This window comes from Pholis gunnellus (genome assembly GCF_910591455.1).
Source record: "Pholis gunnellus genome assembly, chromosome: 1".
Classification (NCBI taxonomy): Eukaryota; Metazoa; Chordata; class Actinopteri; order Perciformes; family Pholidae; genus Pholis; species Pholis gunnellus.
Window position 1 is genome coordinate 21242448 of NC_136528.1, and position 16017 is coordinate 21258464.

At 38.1% G+C, this 16017-nt stretch overlaps 1 protein-coding gene across 1 annotated transcript in view; it reads left to right on the plus strand.

The window, feature by feature from the left end:
* LOC306697097 (eukaryotic translation initiation factor 4 gamma 2-like) overlaps positions 1–16017 on the plus strand; it is a gene marked incomplete at its 5' end in the record, with an annotated part of 33345 nt that overhangs the window by 10243 nt on the left and 7085 nt on the right. Inside the window, 2 exons of the mRNA XM_079160839.1 lie at positions 15074–15184; positions 15310–15366. Coding sequence (XP_079016965.1) covers positions 15074–15184; positions 15310–15366 — 168 coding nt within the window. The remainder of the gene's footprint in view (positions 1–15073; positions 15185–15309; positions 15367–16017) is intronic.

Below are 16017 nucleotides of genomic sequence, written 5' to 3' on the forward strand. Positions count from 1 at the left end.
AACAAATCCCAGTAGATTTACCCCCTCCTGATGAACAAGCTTCAGCACCAACAGAGGGAGACGGGTTTAGTGTGATATGGGTTTATTTTTAATATCACAAAGCGCAAGATTTTTCTAAGAGATGTGCTTAGTTTCTCAGCTTCACTGAGATTTGCTGCCTGTGTGTTAACGATCCTTTCTTTGTTCAATTTCTTGTATTTTATTTAAAAACATGTTGAAAAGCAAGAGTGAGAGATGCATGTCTGGTATTAAATATATATTATAGATATGATTAACAATAAAGCTTCTGTAAAGGATGAGCCCATTTTAAATATGTTTGTTATTGGCAATAAATTTCAAACCAACAATGTGTTAACGTGTTCTTTGTGCTATTGAGCAGGATAGTGTTTGTGGGATTAACTCAAAATAATCATGGTGATGTTTTATGGATGGATAATTAAGATTTAACAGGCTTCGGCAACATGGACAACAATCGTTAGATCAATTCACATTGGTTTTGGGCTTTTCACGGGATCTGTAGACGACAAAAAAGCAGATCAAGACCGGTTAAAAGTTCAAATAGAATGAAAGCACATTTTGTCTCAAAAGGCTTTTATGTTTCAGTGTGGTGGAAAAAACGCAACAGCATATTGTTAATTTTTCTTTCTAAACAGCAGCATGATGGTCCATTAGGCCCATAGCGTTCTGATTATGGCACTTAAATATGTTTGGTGTGTGTTGAGTGCTGCAGGCAATGGTCTGTACGGATCACACAACCATGGCTCAGGATTTGCTGTTGTTCTTAAATGTTATGAAAAGGGATGTCTCTCCAACAGCTTTTCCCTCTCACACAAACACACACACACTTACACACACACTTTCACAGCAGAGGTGTTTGGTAAAAAAAATATATACATATATTTACATACATTAAATACAGACACCAGTCTTTGTGCTAGACGTCTGCGTGGATGTCTGCAGGCGTAGAACATCCACAAAATCAAGTGGTCTGACAAGTCGGTGCCATTCCACACCAAGAGCGAACAACTGCGAACAACTTCACATCCTGTCAAACAGTGAAATTGTCCTAACTAAACTCAGAATGGTGAGTAAGACTCTGGAGCGGTTACTTGATAGTCATCGAAAGTGACACCAAATCTTGCCTCCAAGTAGTGCCATTGTGAAGCAAACACACAGTGATCTGATCTTTAGGTTGCTGTATGTTGTGGAACACCATCATAGCTTCATCCATCGTGTATCAGTTTGTTAATTCACATTATGTGTTCGTCACTCATTTTAACTCCGGGAGTTTTATTAGCAGCTCCTGGTTTACATAAAAGTTTTCATTTATGGGCATGACAATATAAATTTGCTTGTTTCTAAATGCAGTATATTCTCTCTGCAGTGCACTTACTTATACTATATATATATATATATATATATATATATATATATATATATATATATATATACTCACATGAATAACTCAACAACAAGTAGCCTACAGATCTTGACTCCAGTTTTTTGTCTGCTGCTCCCGCCAGCTCTCGTCTACTTTTCAGGCGAGTTCATCGTTCATCTCGAACGAGCCTAATGTCTCACAAATCCTGACATGCCGTCCCATTTACACACCTGTTCCCACTTACCCTCATCAGCCCTGCAGTGCATTCACCAGTCCCTTCTCCACAGTCACTTGACAACTGTCAATGTTGCTTTGTTACTTGTGTTTTTGCTTTCAAGCCTCTGTTAGTTGTTACACTGTATTCTGGAATCTGGAACCTGGAACCTGGAAGCTGGAACATGGAACCTGGAACATGGAACCTGGAACCTGGAACCTGCCTGCACCCTTAAGTCACCAGTGTTTAGGCTGCTACCTTCACCAGTAAACCTCTGTACTATAATTTTTGTTATTGAATTTGTGAATCCTCCCTATCTTCCTCTACTGTCTTCATTTGAGTCATCCTTCCTATGCAGCCTGTTAAGCTAAAAGTAAGGGATAAACAGTTGAAATGTTTAACTTCTGTCACTCCAAGTGGTAAACGCAAACTTAACTAAATTGAGCATTGGCAGTTCAATTGTATATTCATCCAGTTTAGAACCCATTCATAAGAACCTGTTGGGTATTTTTTGGGCAGTGGCAAAAGGTGTGTTTGGATTCCCCCCTTGTGTTTACGCTCTCAGGGTGGAATGCAGATAAAGCCTTGAGGCTGCAGGTACATCTCAGGCATGACAATAATGACTCTGATCTGTGCTGACAGACAGAAACTGCAGACAGGACTTCAGCGCTTTCCGGAGCAGACTTGAGTACCAGGACAGACAGAGACACTGAGAGAGTCAGACAGGAGCGCGGCTCTCCCTGTGTTGAGCAAACGGTCTCAGGGCCGGTCACATTACCTCAGCCTGAATAGAGTTTGTCTCCCAGCTGCTCAGCTGAGTCCTCACCCTGTCACACCACTCTACTGGGATCTATTTCTGTCTGAGTCCATGCTGGGAGACATCTGTCAACATGTGTAATGCACCCCAGGAACAAAACTTAAGTCTGTACCATGTGGGAGTTAGCTATCAGTGTCAATACATCTCAACCTGCACAGGGAAACAAGATGGGTGACAGGAAGAAAGAGAGAGAGAGCGGCGTTGAATGTTGAATTGTCACTTTTCTTTTAGATAATTGAATCATTCCTTTGAGCTAATTCAGAGAAAAAGATCCCAAAACTACAAATAACAAACATAATCCTGATCAAAATGGAAATCCATGATTATACATGTTTATGGTTCTTAGAAGATGAACATCATTTCCATAATTTGATATGGATTAACAGCATTACATCTGTACATCTGCACACAATGTTCAATAAGCAGTATTATGAAGCACTATTGCTCCTGTAAAATTTCTATACTCAATTTCCAAAAGTGGTCTGAATGAGAAATGGTGTGTAACGAAGCATAAATTCTGTAATGTCAAGATCCAGGGCTATTTCCATCCTGTCATAAACCAGCATCAGCAATATTGATGACTCCAATGTGCTCTGTATGGATAATGAATATTCAGCAAGTTGGTGAAAAGATCTTACAACAGTGAATGGTTGAGTGATGGTCTGACCCTTTCAACAACCTGAAATCTCAGCGATTTTCCCAGGACTTCTGCCTGGTTCAGTATAGTACTTCATTCTGAGTGGCTTCCATAGCCAGGCGGAATACACTCCAATACATCTAATCAATATCTTTATGATTAAAGCAGTTAGTATGTCCGACCATGCAGTACACACACTTGTTGTGTGCTACCTCAGAGGATGAATGTGAACAATAGAGAACAGCTGTTTATTTCCACTGCTTTATATTCCACTGATAAACAGAAACCGTCTCCTTTTCAACAGAGAGCCACAGCGAGGGGAGCAGAAGTAAAAATGTCAAATCACATTGAGACCAAAAATATAAGAAGTCTATAAGCTTCTCCAAGTTCCTTATATTTGCTCATTAGTGGATGCATGACTGATGACTCTCCTCGGGGTAACCTCCTTGCTGTCTTAAGTAAAACCCTTCAAGTCCTATTTATTTATGCATTTATTTATTTTTTTATTTCAGTAGAGTCAAGCATGGGGTTGTTAAGGATGTAACTGAGGAAATGACACTGCTTGGAGCTATTTTTTTCTTTCTTTCTTTTTCATTAAATATTTCCATGATACATATGACCTTAGCTGTACGACAGTTCTAGAAACGGTAAAATTCATGCGTTCTTATTATTTCATGTTCTGAATACATGACATATTTCCTGAACTATAGTATCAGCCACACACAACCTGTGGAATACAGCTTTTTCCTTTATGAATAACATGAATCGAAAAGGGGGATATAAAAAGGCACCAGAGCAGTGAGAGCATTGTTAAACTTTGAGATGTGACATGTTCCAAAGGGGCTGATGTTTTGAATATTATCTGAATATAGAAACACTCATTACATGCCGCAATAAGTCATCTAGTTCTTAAACACCTTTTATGAAGACTTGAGGGCTGGTTACAATCACATTTGTATTGAACAAGCTGTATTCCAGCATAATTCCTTGAAACCAAAAGGTATTAGCCACATTAAGAACTAGTAAGTTATGGAAATGAAAAAAATGATTGTGTTTTCTGAGACATTTAAGTGTAGAAAGTAACAATACGCTCATTTAAAAGCAACTAAACCTCTATTGGCTGCCTTCAGTTTGCATGCAAACATGAGAACCTTGAACTTCAGTGTGACTGCAGAGTGATTCTGATAAATTACTTTATAACTTGTTTGCGCGTTGAGGGAAGATGTTATTGTGCTGCACAGTACATTAGTTATTTGTCCTTACAGAATGATGCTCGCAGACAGTACATTATATTGTCCGCTTTCACACAGAAGAAGAAGCACCTCAGCTTTTTCTCTAGACCAAAGGAAATTGTCTGTCCCACAATGATGCTTGAGGGCATTATATAGTGTATTGTCACCTGGATTAGTGGGCTATGCTATTTTTGGGATTGAGCACTAGGCCACCTTCTGGCTGCAGGAAGGTTTGATGGGTAAGGACACTATCCCAAACAAGGTCACAGGTAGAGCACATATGAGAGCTCGTGTCCATCCTCCTCAATATGTCCTGGACAAGATCTCTGACACTGAAATCTCTCAATCAGTTACACAGCATTTCTTGATCTTGACCTCCTCCCTACGAGGACTTTAACATCAGGAGCTGACTTCCTCCATGTACTACTGCCAGTAAATTTAAACATATGTCAGCATGGAGTTTAGCATCTGTAAAATGTACCGTTCATCATTAATTTAATATGATACCATGCCTACATTTGCCAATTTGCATCAAAGTACAGCTGTTGGGGATGTCATTAGTTTTGCAATTATTTGGTCATAAACCAAATTATTGAGCAAACAGATAAAACGTCAGGAGATCAACAATTGTATTACAATTCATCTAAAGGGAGCAATTAAAATATGCAGTCATGGAAATCCAAACAATAGCTGTCATATTTCACTTCAAACCAAAAATGTCATCCTCATGGTGACACCAGAGGAAATTAATATCCAATCCAGAATCCAAAGTCGTTAGGATTCATCCTCTGGGGACCACGAATGTCTGTACAGACTGTTATGGCATCCACAGTTGAAACCGTTGATTGATTGGTGTATTATTGTGGTATGGCAGTCTGTGTTACACACTAGTAAGAGGACTGTGCATGTCTTATGTATGTATATTGTTTGTAAAAAAATGTATATATGTTCAAATGCTGAAAAAGCAATAAAGTATTTAATCATAAAAAAATATATATTCTTAATCTACACAGTCTACAACCAGATCTGAATGACTGATAACTAGTATTTTTGTGTAACTCACAAGATTGGATGTTCAGTATGTTGTCTCTTTTTTAATTCTTGGCCCAGGACAGAGAAAATACTTTAATTTCTCCTAAGGGAGCTCTCTCTAAACATCTCATGCTAATACCATCATGCCGCCAGGTAGAGCCCAGCCAGAGTGTAAGCATAGCTGGAATCAGACACAGGGCTTGTCAGTGATGACTCAGACAGTCCCTCAAGCCCAACACAATTTGGCGCACAGGATAGCCACCATACCTCAGCATATTCATGCAGTGTGTGCTCAGAATATTGAACACACTATCAGCACGAGCAGGTTTGGGAGTCCTGTATGTTAATATATAATGATATTTGAGGCCACACGCCCTCTTTGCCATGTATGACCTACACTCAATCAGCAATAAATAAGAGCCAATTAGATACCAAGCATGGACCCTTGTGTAGTAAATGAGAGGCATGTTCTGGATAAAGCTCTCTGATAGAGAACAGGGAGAATAATTCAGCCAAGCTACGTTGTTCTTAATGTGATTCGTGTTGTCTGCTGAGCGTTCAGACAATTACATTTGCATTGCTAAAAGGATTTTTCCTTGCTTTTCCTATTCCTTAATGGATGATTTCTAAACTTGTTGACCCAATAACCACTGAAAGTATAGAGCTCTGACAATCCTGAGGAGTTTGCATGATCCCTGGTATGTGCTTGTACTGATATGTGCACATTATGTGGGATTAAGAGTGAAAAATAAACTCAAAAGGCAAGGAAATACGATTGTTATTTTTTAAATATATTTATGAAACATTTTAAAGCATTAAAGTCCCAGAAGCCATGAAACAAAACTAAGCTGGTCTTAAAGAAATCCATGATTGTGGTTGGCCTGAATTATAGTTGATGTTCACACTATGATAACGTATTCATGGTCATGATTTTCATATTTGTAACACCTTTGTATGAAGATTTATCTTGGCACCTACTGTATATACAATAATTGCCGTACAAATATCCGTTACAATCTGAATACATGCTGCACATCATTATGAATCTCATGTATTTTGTATTTCTTGAAAAGGACACGGAGACAGAACGTATTTAAAATACAAAAAGCCCTTTCTCACTGCTGACATTTTGACCTGTCAAGCTAACAGAATCAGTAATGACACTAGTCAGGCGTGCCAGTTCACGGCTCTACGATTGTGAATGTAAAGTTTTTTTAATTGTAATATTTTTGTTTTCAACTAATTTGCTTTTTACATCTTGCTGATAGTTGCATGATTTAAATTAGACTTTGTTCATTTAAAAAACAGTTTCGACAGTGCAATGGACACAAATAATACTCATATTTGAACATTACAAAAAGTTTTTAAAAAAGCACTGTAGCACCATCTACTGGCATTAAAAAATAAAAATAAAATGATCATGTGTCATGTTGTTCTGCTTGTTCAAGTTTAGGCTTGAAAAATGGAAACCCACTGTCAAGATATTTTCTGGGGACTAACTTTAATTAACTTTAATAGGTTATACAATAAATTGAATGAGGCTCTCACAACGGTTTCTATTCATTGTGATGGCTAAAATTAAATTCCTAATTTACTTCTTGCAATTTATTTTTGAGTTCTTAATAATAAGTTGTCTCATCGGAAGCCGAATATGATGGATATTTTCTCTTTACACTGCTTTGTGGAAAATTGGGTCATTTATCAGTTTCACTGAGCAATTCAAAAGCCCAGGGGAATATATTATGGGATATACTACATTTTCAAAACTGTTTAACTCACTACTTCGGTATTTCATGGTACTGGAGAGAAGATTTTGGGTGGAATTTCATATCTGGCTGCATGTTCATGTCATTTTTACGTGTTTTTACATGTTCCTCTATCTATATAAAGTGCTCATTATAGAAACCCTTACCACAGCAGAATATTCCCACCATGAAACTTGAATGCTGCTTTAAAGTCCCATTTGACGGATCCCTTTGGCTTACAGTTTAGGAGATCATTTTCATTTCATAAGAGTCTTTTTGCTTTTTGGAAACTCCAGACTTATGCACTTTCTCCTTCAGGCCGATTTGAAAGGCCAGAGTTTTATCACTTTGAACTTATTGTTGTCCTTCTAGCAGTACACACACAGTAATTCTGTATTTCTGTATTGCTTTTCTTGGGTCTTGGTCTACTCCCTGATTAAGTGGCTCTTCGGGGCTACCCTAACTGGGTTGTTCCATGATTTATTATTTTCTAATTATGCAGCCTTCAGTGTTCCTTTAAATAAAAAATGCTCATTTTAACATATACTACTCACCAGGTCTATGACTCCCATATCCCATCTCTGAAATCAGTTAGTGGACAGAGTTTGGGATTTAATGACACAAAAAAAAAGAGTGACACTCAATCAAGGATGTTTAACTCAGAGTATTCTCAATGCACGTTCACTCACTTGGAAGTATCACCGCAGTGGAGTTGAGGTTAGGTAAACTGAGATTGAAAGATCATTCTTGACTTTAGACAAAATCCGTCTCCCCACAAGGTCCACTCAGGAGCTGCCCTGCAGCTTTTGAACATATCGCACAATCTATACCTCTGCAGATGGAGTTTTCCAGTTGGAAATACCCTGTACGTGTTCAAAATTCTATGCACTTTAATGACATTTGAGTACAATTTAGATTATTAGCTGCTGTTTCCCAAGTCAAGATTTTCATAAATGAACTCATAAAATCTCTTTTTTTCAGTCTCATAAAGTTGGCCACATTATCACTCTCTGGGCAGTAATACAGCTACTTATACTGCAGGACTCCTGTGATTAGCCAGGCGGAAAGTTAAGTTGTAACATAATTCACCTAGCTCACAGATAAGGATTGTAGGAGGAAGTCAATGGACAGAGCGAACTACTGAGCCCCTGTGTCTCATACGTCCAGCTTCATATTTAGAATGTGGTCAATAATGAGACTGTTGCAGTCCATCTGATCCTGCAGGGAAATGCCTGTAATGATGAAGGTTAGTGTTTGGATCAGCTATCACACGGCATCTTTGGGGCTAGCAAAGATTTTATGTGTATTTCTCAAGGACACTTCAACAGAGCCAACCACTTGACATCAAATTCTGAACCTGTGTCTCCCATGCTCTCTCAACACCACACAAAGCTACAGCAGATTTTTGATTTCAAACCTTTATCTATTTATCCAGGACCACGTGTTCCAGGTAGAGAAGCAACACCTGGCTGTGCTTTCCCAGGTAAGTCTTTCTTATGAACATCTATTTTCTTGTGAACATCTATGAACAAAAAGAAAGACTTGGTCACCACTATAGCTCAACTACTTCATGCAAAATATGATAAAATGATGCTTTTAGATTATGTGAAAATAATCTGGCATAATGGAGAGAGCATGCAGAATATAAAATGCTTGACAACCCACAGTGTTACAAATGCATTTAGTCTGTCTTCTGTTTCTGTTCAAGCCAGATATGAATGGAGTTGTAAACTATATCAGAGAGTTCAAGAATTCAGTACTTATTTTCATGTACTAAGGAACTTAAGAAATGACACATCTCCTGCCATCCTGATGTCTTGTTTTACATTTAATCATCCGATGTACAATTTAGATTGTAGAGAATTGTTACGTATTTTTACAATTGCACAACTGTGCTTATCTGCTGTGTTCATTGTGTATTTTTATTTTTGTAATTTAGATTTTCATGACTTTTGTCATCTGAAAATAGGAAATAATTGAAATTGAAATTAAGATGAAAGAAAAGAAAAGAATACATGTGAACAGGGACAAACAACCTTTTACTTACAGCTGATGCTGTGGTGATTGTTTGATTTTAATTCTTCTAGATTTGAGCTCTGCATTCACTCTAATCTGTCGGATCGCCTTGAATAGTGGGTTGGCATCAGGAACTGCGCTACACTGTTTCAAATCTTATTTATCAAACAGAACTTTCTCTGTAGTCATCGATGAAGGCTCCATTCTTGGCCCTTTGTTGTTCTGTACATACATGCTGACATTGAGGCATATCATACATAAGCATACAAAGTCCAGTGCCGTTGTTATGCAAATCTATGTCCCATTAATGAAAAATAGCCTTTTGGCTAACTCTAGCGCATTTACAGCAATGTGTTATTAATGTGCACTGTCCCTAACCAAATAAAACAATAAATAAAAGAATGAATTATAAGATTTTCATAATTTATTATCTTCTCTGTTCGAAATAAATTGTTGTCCAAACTACGCCCAGCTAAATTAAAACAAATCCGAATTAATTGTCTTTGGTCCCCTAAAGTCCATCCCTGATTTATAAAAAAGTTATTCAATCATCTCTTCATTAATTCAGGAGCATCTCAAAAATCAAGTCTTTTCTCTGTCGACTTGATCTCGAGAAGGTCATTCATGCTTTTCTCGGTTAGATTCATTGTAATTCATTGTATTTAGCATTTAGCCTAAAAAACTGTTATGATATAATACGGCTGACTTCTGTTTCTTTCTGTTTTTGAGAGGGGGGTCATCATGGTGAAGAGGTTAAAACCATAAGTCCAGCACTCTGGGGAGAGGCAGTTATGACAGCTATGTATCAAGTCACATGTTGTTCTTGGGCCATCAAAGTCGTGGATCACATAAGTTTTGTTCTCTCATAATTTCCAAACATCAAGAAAAAGATTTAGGAGTTACGTGCAGTGCAATATCATGCATTGTGAGACAACCATTTTCTTTTGTGAGGAATGCGGTAGATTCATCCTCAACCCCATCAAACGCTTAATCTGGAAGTTTCATGCTAATATTTGACTAACAGTTGTTTTTTTGTCACAGTATGTCTGATGCAACAGTAGGAGCAATGAACTTACATCATGTCACACTAGTTCATTAAATTAGTTTTAAACGCATTACTGCCATCTTGTGGTCAAACACTTTCCAGCTTAAATCAAAATGGACACCACATCTTACACTTCACAATATGTAAAGTGTAAAAAAAATACCCACAGGTGCAATAACTGAAATTAATTTCAATAACCTCAAAGTATTCAAATATAACGTATTTGGAACAAATTACTTCCTTGCTGTTTGCCGCCAGAAGACTGGGACTGACAGCAGGATTCAAAGGAACTATATTTATATCACCGCATACCAATTAACAAAATGAATCTATATGACAGCAGGCGGGATGTGAAGACCTTTCTCGATTTATTTAATTTGATCTCTGGAGCATGATGATTTGATGATACTCATTATACATTTACATAGCTACTTCTATCAGGGTTTGATTTAATGTCATGTTTCACAATATGTCTACTGACATTTTATCAGTAAAGGTTATTTCTTGGGCAAGTTTTAGATGTTCAATCTGATTGGTCCGTGATGCAGTTTGAGTATTGAATCCACAGTTACACTCATTACTAAGAAGAGGAGCAGATTGCAATTTTCAAATATTATCTTGATTAAGCAGCAGTTTCTTAATTGCCCTATTCTCAGAATTGAGTGAGTGTGACACAGGGCACTTTTAAAACAAGATCATAGATTAGAGAAAAAATCTGGATTAAAACAACTTTTAAAAACTAATACAAACATTAATCCATCAGTTCATCCATTAGTTAGCTCTATCACTTCATAGCAAGAAGAACCTGTATTATTGTGATGATGACTAATATGCCAAAATCTAGTTTGCATTCCACATCTTTTTACTTACCAAATACCAAAGGTCCAAACAAAGTTCAAACAACATTAGATCAGTGAAACCCACATCAAAAGAGATACGAAGCAAACCAAATGAAATAATAACCAGCTTCACATCAGCCCCAACTGGAACAGTACGCTTTTCTTCGAGTGCAAAGCGAACCCTCACTGACTTTACAGGCACACTGGGCTTAATTAACTGGGAGTGGAGTGTTTACTGTCAGACAACTGGCTTCATTCTGCTTTTGATGAAAGATTGACGTCTCTCAGGAGTGAAGCAGCAAACAAGTGAAGGCATAAAGAAAGGTCTAATGCTCCCCAGACTAACAGGGAAAGTGAATAAAAATGATGAAACGAACGTCTTTGTAAGTGATGGGATAAGGTATATCAGAGTGTGTCAATAAGAATACCTACGAGGAGTAATCTTTGAAGCTACATTCAGTGATTAGATAATGTACATACTGAATAAACAAGACATTCAGTGTTAATGTGTTAGACTTCAAACTCCATTCGGCTACATTTGGCATTATGGATTTGAGGGTGTGAAGAAAAAGACTATTAAAAAGAAGGTGGGTCCCAACGCAGAGGTCAGGACATCACAAGGGCTCACAAGATATATTTTGCAGGATCATTTAAAGGAATAGTTCAACATTTGCGGCAATATGGCCTTCTGGCAGAGAGTTTCCTGAGAAGATCAATACCACTTTGTCTGGTATTTATATGGCAAGCAGGCAGTTAGCTTAGCTTAGCACAAAGACATGTTGCCTGACATTTAAAGGTGGTATCGAACTTCTCATCTGACTCTCCAAATGTCAAACTATTCCTTTAAATTCAATGCGCATTAAATTATGTGTAAATGTTACATTTTCTCAATTTTTTTTGACACAATGTCAATATAAAGAGTTCCAGACACACTGACTATTCAGGTTTAACCGCACATCACAACGTGGAAATGCAGTTTCAACTTGTTATCAGTAACTTTGCGGATTTCATATTGTTTTGGAACAGTTCATGATTTAATTGCCAAAGTGTTTGTATTATCTGAATTATGTTCATCATCATGACCATTCATCTTGCACAATGCGTTACCAGTATGGTCTTGCACAGTAGGCATTTACTGGCAGAAGGAGGAAGTGACTCATGTTGCTAAATCAATGTGAACAATAACACGGATGTTGTATTCTCACACCCAATAAGAACGTCTTATAAAACTGTTACCTCCTACTGCATTGTGCAATAGCCAGAGAAAAACAAAATGAGGTCATGCAATAAAGTACTGACCTCATCAGGTCCAGATCTGACAGTCTCTGGACACCAAGCCTGAAAAGTCTAAATTATATAAACCTGCTCTGAAAGAAGGGGAAATAGTTTTACGTCTTGTCCTGATGATGGTGCTACAAGAAAGGTCAGGTTATCACTATAGACATTAGGATTCATCCTGGGGGCCCCATGAATATCCTCAGCAAATTCTATGGAAATCTTGCCATTACAGCTTTGGAAAGGTCATGTAGTCATCAAAACCATTAGGAATCCTCTGCGGACCATTAATATCTGACAACTTAATGCAAATGTGGCCAGTACTTGTTGAGATATCTTTACTCTTTGCATCTCCATATACCAGTGGGCAGAAACTGGAAGAATGAGTGTGAAATCAGCATGTAAGTCTTCAATAAATGGTTCAATGGCGCACTTAATAAAGAATTATCCTCCATGCTGGCTCATGAACCCTTTGGGCAACAGGATGGCAGATTGCATTTGGTTTGAGTGCTGTGTCAACAACAGTCATCGATCCTCCTCCGTGGCATCCTTGAGTAAAAAAAACTGAATCCCTAATAGCTCTGAAATCCATGCCCTGTAGTTAACCCTGTGCCGGGACATCCCTGTAGAGAAGGGCAAGAAAATTGAGTCTCCCTGAGAGGATCAATATAGTTTCACTGGTGACTTTACAATCCATAAAGTCATATTCTGCTGTGATGGAGGTCACTTTTCTATGAAGACCGTTTCCACCAGCAAAGGAAAGAAAACAGTTGATGAAAAGGCAAGATAAAAATAAAAAATAGCCTCGGTAAATCAAAATAATCTGATGAAAAGTCAATATCATGAAATAATACACTTTTGAATCACTATTTAGACTACAAATGATGAGGTACCAAGTCAAATGTATGAGATCAGCTAAAGCTATTAAACGCTGCAATTTTGGCTTACTATCTCACAGTTTTTTAGTACAAATTATGGATGAAAAAATCAATACATTTAGATATTAAATCAAAATTAGGAGATGAAAAGTCAAAATCATAAAAAGTTTGACTCACTATTTCACAACTCTGAGTAAATATGATGAGATAACTCAAACGTATGATTTAAAAAGTATATCCAGTCTATGTCCAATCTATGAAATAGTGAGTAAATGTTTTACTCACTATTTCATATTTGTACTTTAAATTATGGAATACTAAAATTAAAATCTGACATGCTGAAATGTTGTATTACCATCCCATAATGCCGATTTATTAAGTAAAATTGTTTGACTTAATGCTTAAGTTTTCATCGATATTTTTCCTCTAACTGGTGAAAAATGTTCTTCCTTTGGTTTCTCTACATCCAGCTGTAGGATAATCCTTGATTTGTCTCAGCACACATCCAAATTCCACGATACAGAACAAAGGTATAAACCCTCTGGACAAGACACCAGACGTGTTATTCCGACGAAAGCAGATTGCGAAACGTTCACGAGTTTTCCGTACGTAACGTCGGCAGGGTGGGACGATGACGTTGCACACGGCCCCGTATAAATAGCGGCTTCCGCATGACGTAGATAAGCAGTCAGCATTCTTTCTTTGCTGTAGCCGGTTGCTATCACCGTCTGAACCGTCGTGTTTTCTACTACATACTACCGAAACGTATTGGCGTGAACGCGACTTTTTGAGCTAATTTTCCTAATCTCTCTTTTTTTTTTCTCCCTTGGTCGACAAGACAGCCATTACACTGACGTTCCCTTTGTAAAGGTAAGCTACCTCGATGTCTTCCGAGGCTAACGGTCAGCTAACTCAGCTAGCCGTCCGGTCGGGTTTGGAAGTTCGTCTTCGTTACGATGATGTTATATTCGATGCGCTGAAATACCAATGAGGCGTGTTAAATTTAGCTCTAGCTGACATCGTTTGACATTAAGACGATGAGCTGGAGTGGTTTCACGTTCAGGAAAAACAAGTGTTTTTCGAATAGTTTCGCCTAACGTTAGCTTATTAGCCGTTAGCGTACCGGCGGCCTGCTGAACAAAACCTCCCAAGATGTCGCTGTGTGTGGACATCCGGTGTCTGAACAAAGACCTCGTAAAAACAGCTGATGGGATTCTCCTTTTCCTCTATTTTTACGTAATTTTACATCTGATTACATGACGATTGTCGTTGTATAATAGAAAATACGTACTAATTATATAAGTTTTAACGCCCTGTTTTGGCTTTTTTTGGGTAAATGTTGTAATTATGGGATACGAGGGTGAGCCACGTAATGTTAGCAGCTGATTACATTGAGGAACTCACTGATACTAGTTTTGACATTTTATTTAATAATTAAGGTAAATCGACCAGATAAAAAATGAACCTAACGTTAATTCACATGAATAATTCCAACGAGGCACGTGTTATCCTGGTTTCCCCTCTTCCTGTAGCGGTGCCATCGGTCATTACGGGTTAGGTTATATAAGGTAAACCCGGGTTATTTAGGTTATATAAGGTAACCCGGTTTAATTTAGGTCATATCAATTAAACCCGGGTAATTTAGGTCATGATAGATTATGGTTAGGCGGCGCAGAAAACGAGACAACACCGCCACCGTAGTGGTCTAGCATAATTTAGCTACGCTACCGCTAAATTAAGATGGTAACGTTACAGATCCAGTTTCACATTCACTTATATATGCTGAAGGCATAAAAAAATCTGAAATCCTGAAGGCTGAAATCCACTAAACTCTTAATAAAAACGACAGATATCATTAAAGCGTGACTGTAATGTGCTTGGTGACCCTCAAACGTGTGTTTTGCGTTTTACTCCCGTTAGCTTTGAGCTAATGTGTTCTTTTGTATCCGTCTCTACTTCCAGGTCGCTCTTTCCTTCCCTTCCCTTTCCCGGAACATTATTCTTTTCAGATATACTTTGTCAAGCCGCCAAAGTGGAGAGTGTCGTTGCATCAGGGGGTCCTTCTCGTTTCAGGTATTGAACATTACCCCATTACACTTGGCCTATTTATACCGCTGAACCCCAAAACAGCTTAAATAAAGGATTAGACTCACATCTTATGTTAAGTTAAAACCCTTTTCCTTTTTTTGTTATCGCAGTGTAGGGGGAGGAGGTGGGGGTGCACCGCAGCACTATCCCAAGACTGTCGGCAACAGGTGATTTTCCAAAGTTTTCTTTCTCACGGAACACCTAGTCATTGATCTTTATTACATATTATATCCATCTCCTATAGGCTGGAATTGCACTCCCGTGTATTGTTTTCAACACATATGGGGGAATAGGGATGTCTCCAAGTGCCTTCTTTAGCCACTGCATACATTAGTATGTGGCTCTACGCCACTCTTGGTTTCCAGTTATGAGGATAACCTGCATAATCTACAGATTTACTTTGACCTTCTACCACTCAATGATTTGGTATTGTCAATATTTTAATATATATTTCAACTGGCTTTGTATTGTTGCAGTATGAACATTTTTTACCTTCCCTATGTGTTACCGGAGCAGCCCACGCTCTCCCACCAAATAAGTTACCGTGTACCACAAAATGGTACATTTTGTAACATCCGGCGGACACTGGGATGGTCCGCTGGAGCAAATGAGTTTGGAGCTTTGGTAACAGAGGGGAGCCACATGTCATTAATGTGCATGTACCACACACTGAAACGATGCAAAGGTGGTTGAAAATGGGCAGCATAGTATTTAAACATATACCAAGATGTGTAGAGTTGTGTTTGCAGTTTATCTGTATCTTGAATCACATTTTAGTGGCATTGCTTTCAAACCTCTGTCACCCACAATATGTTGTG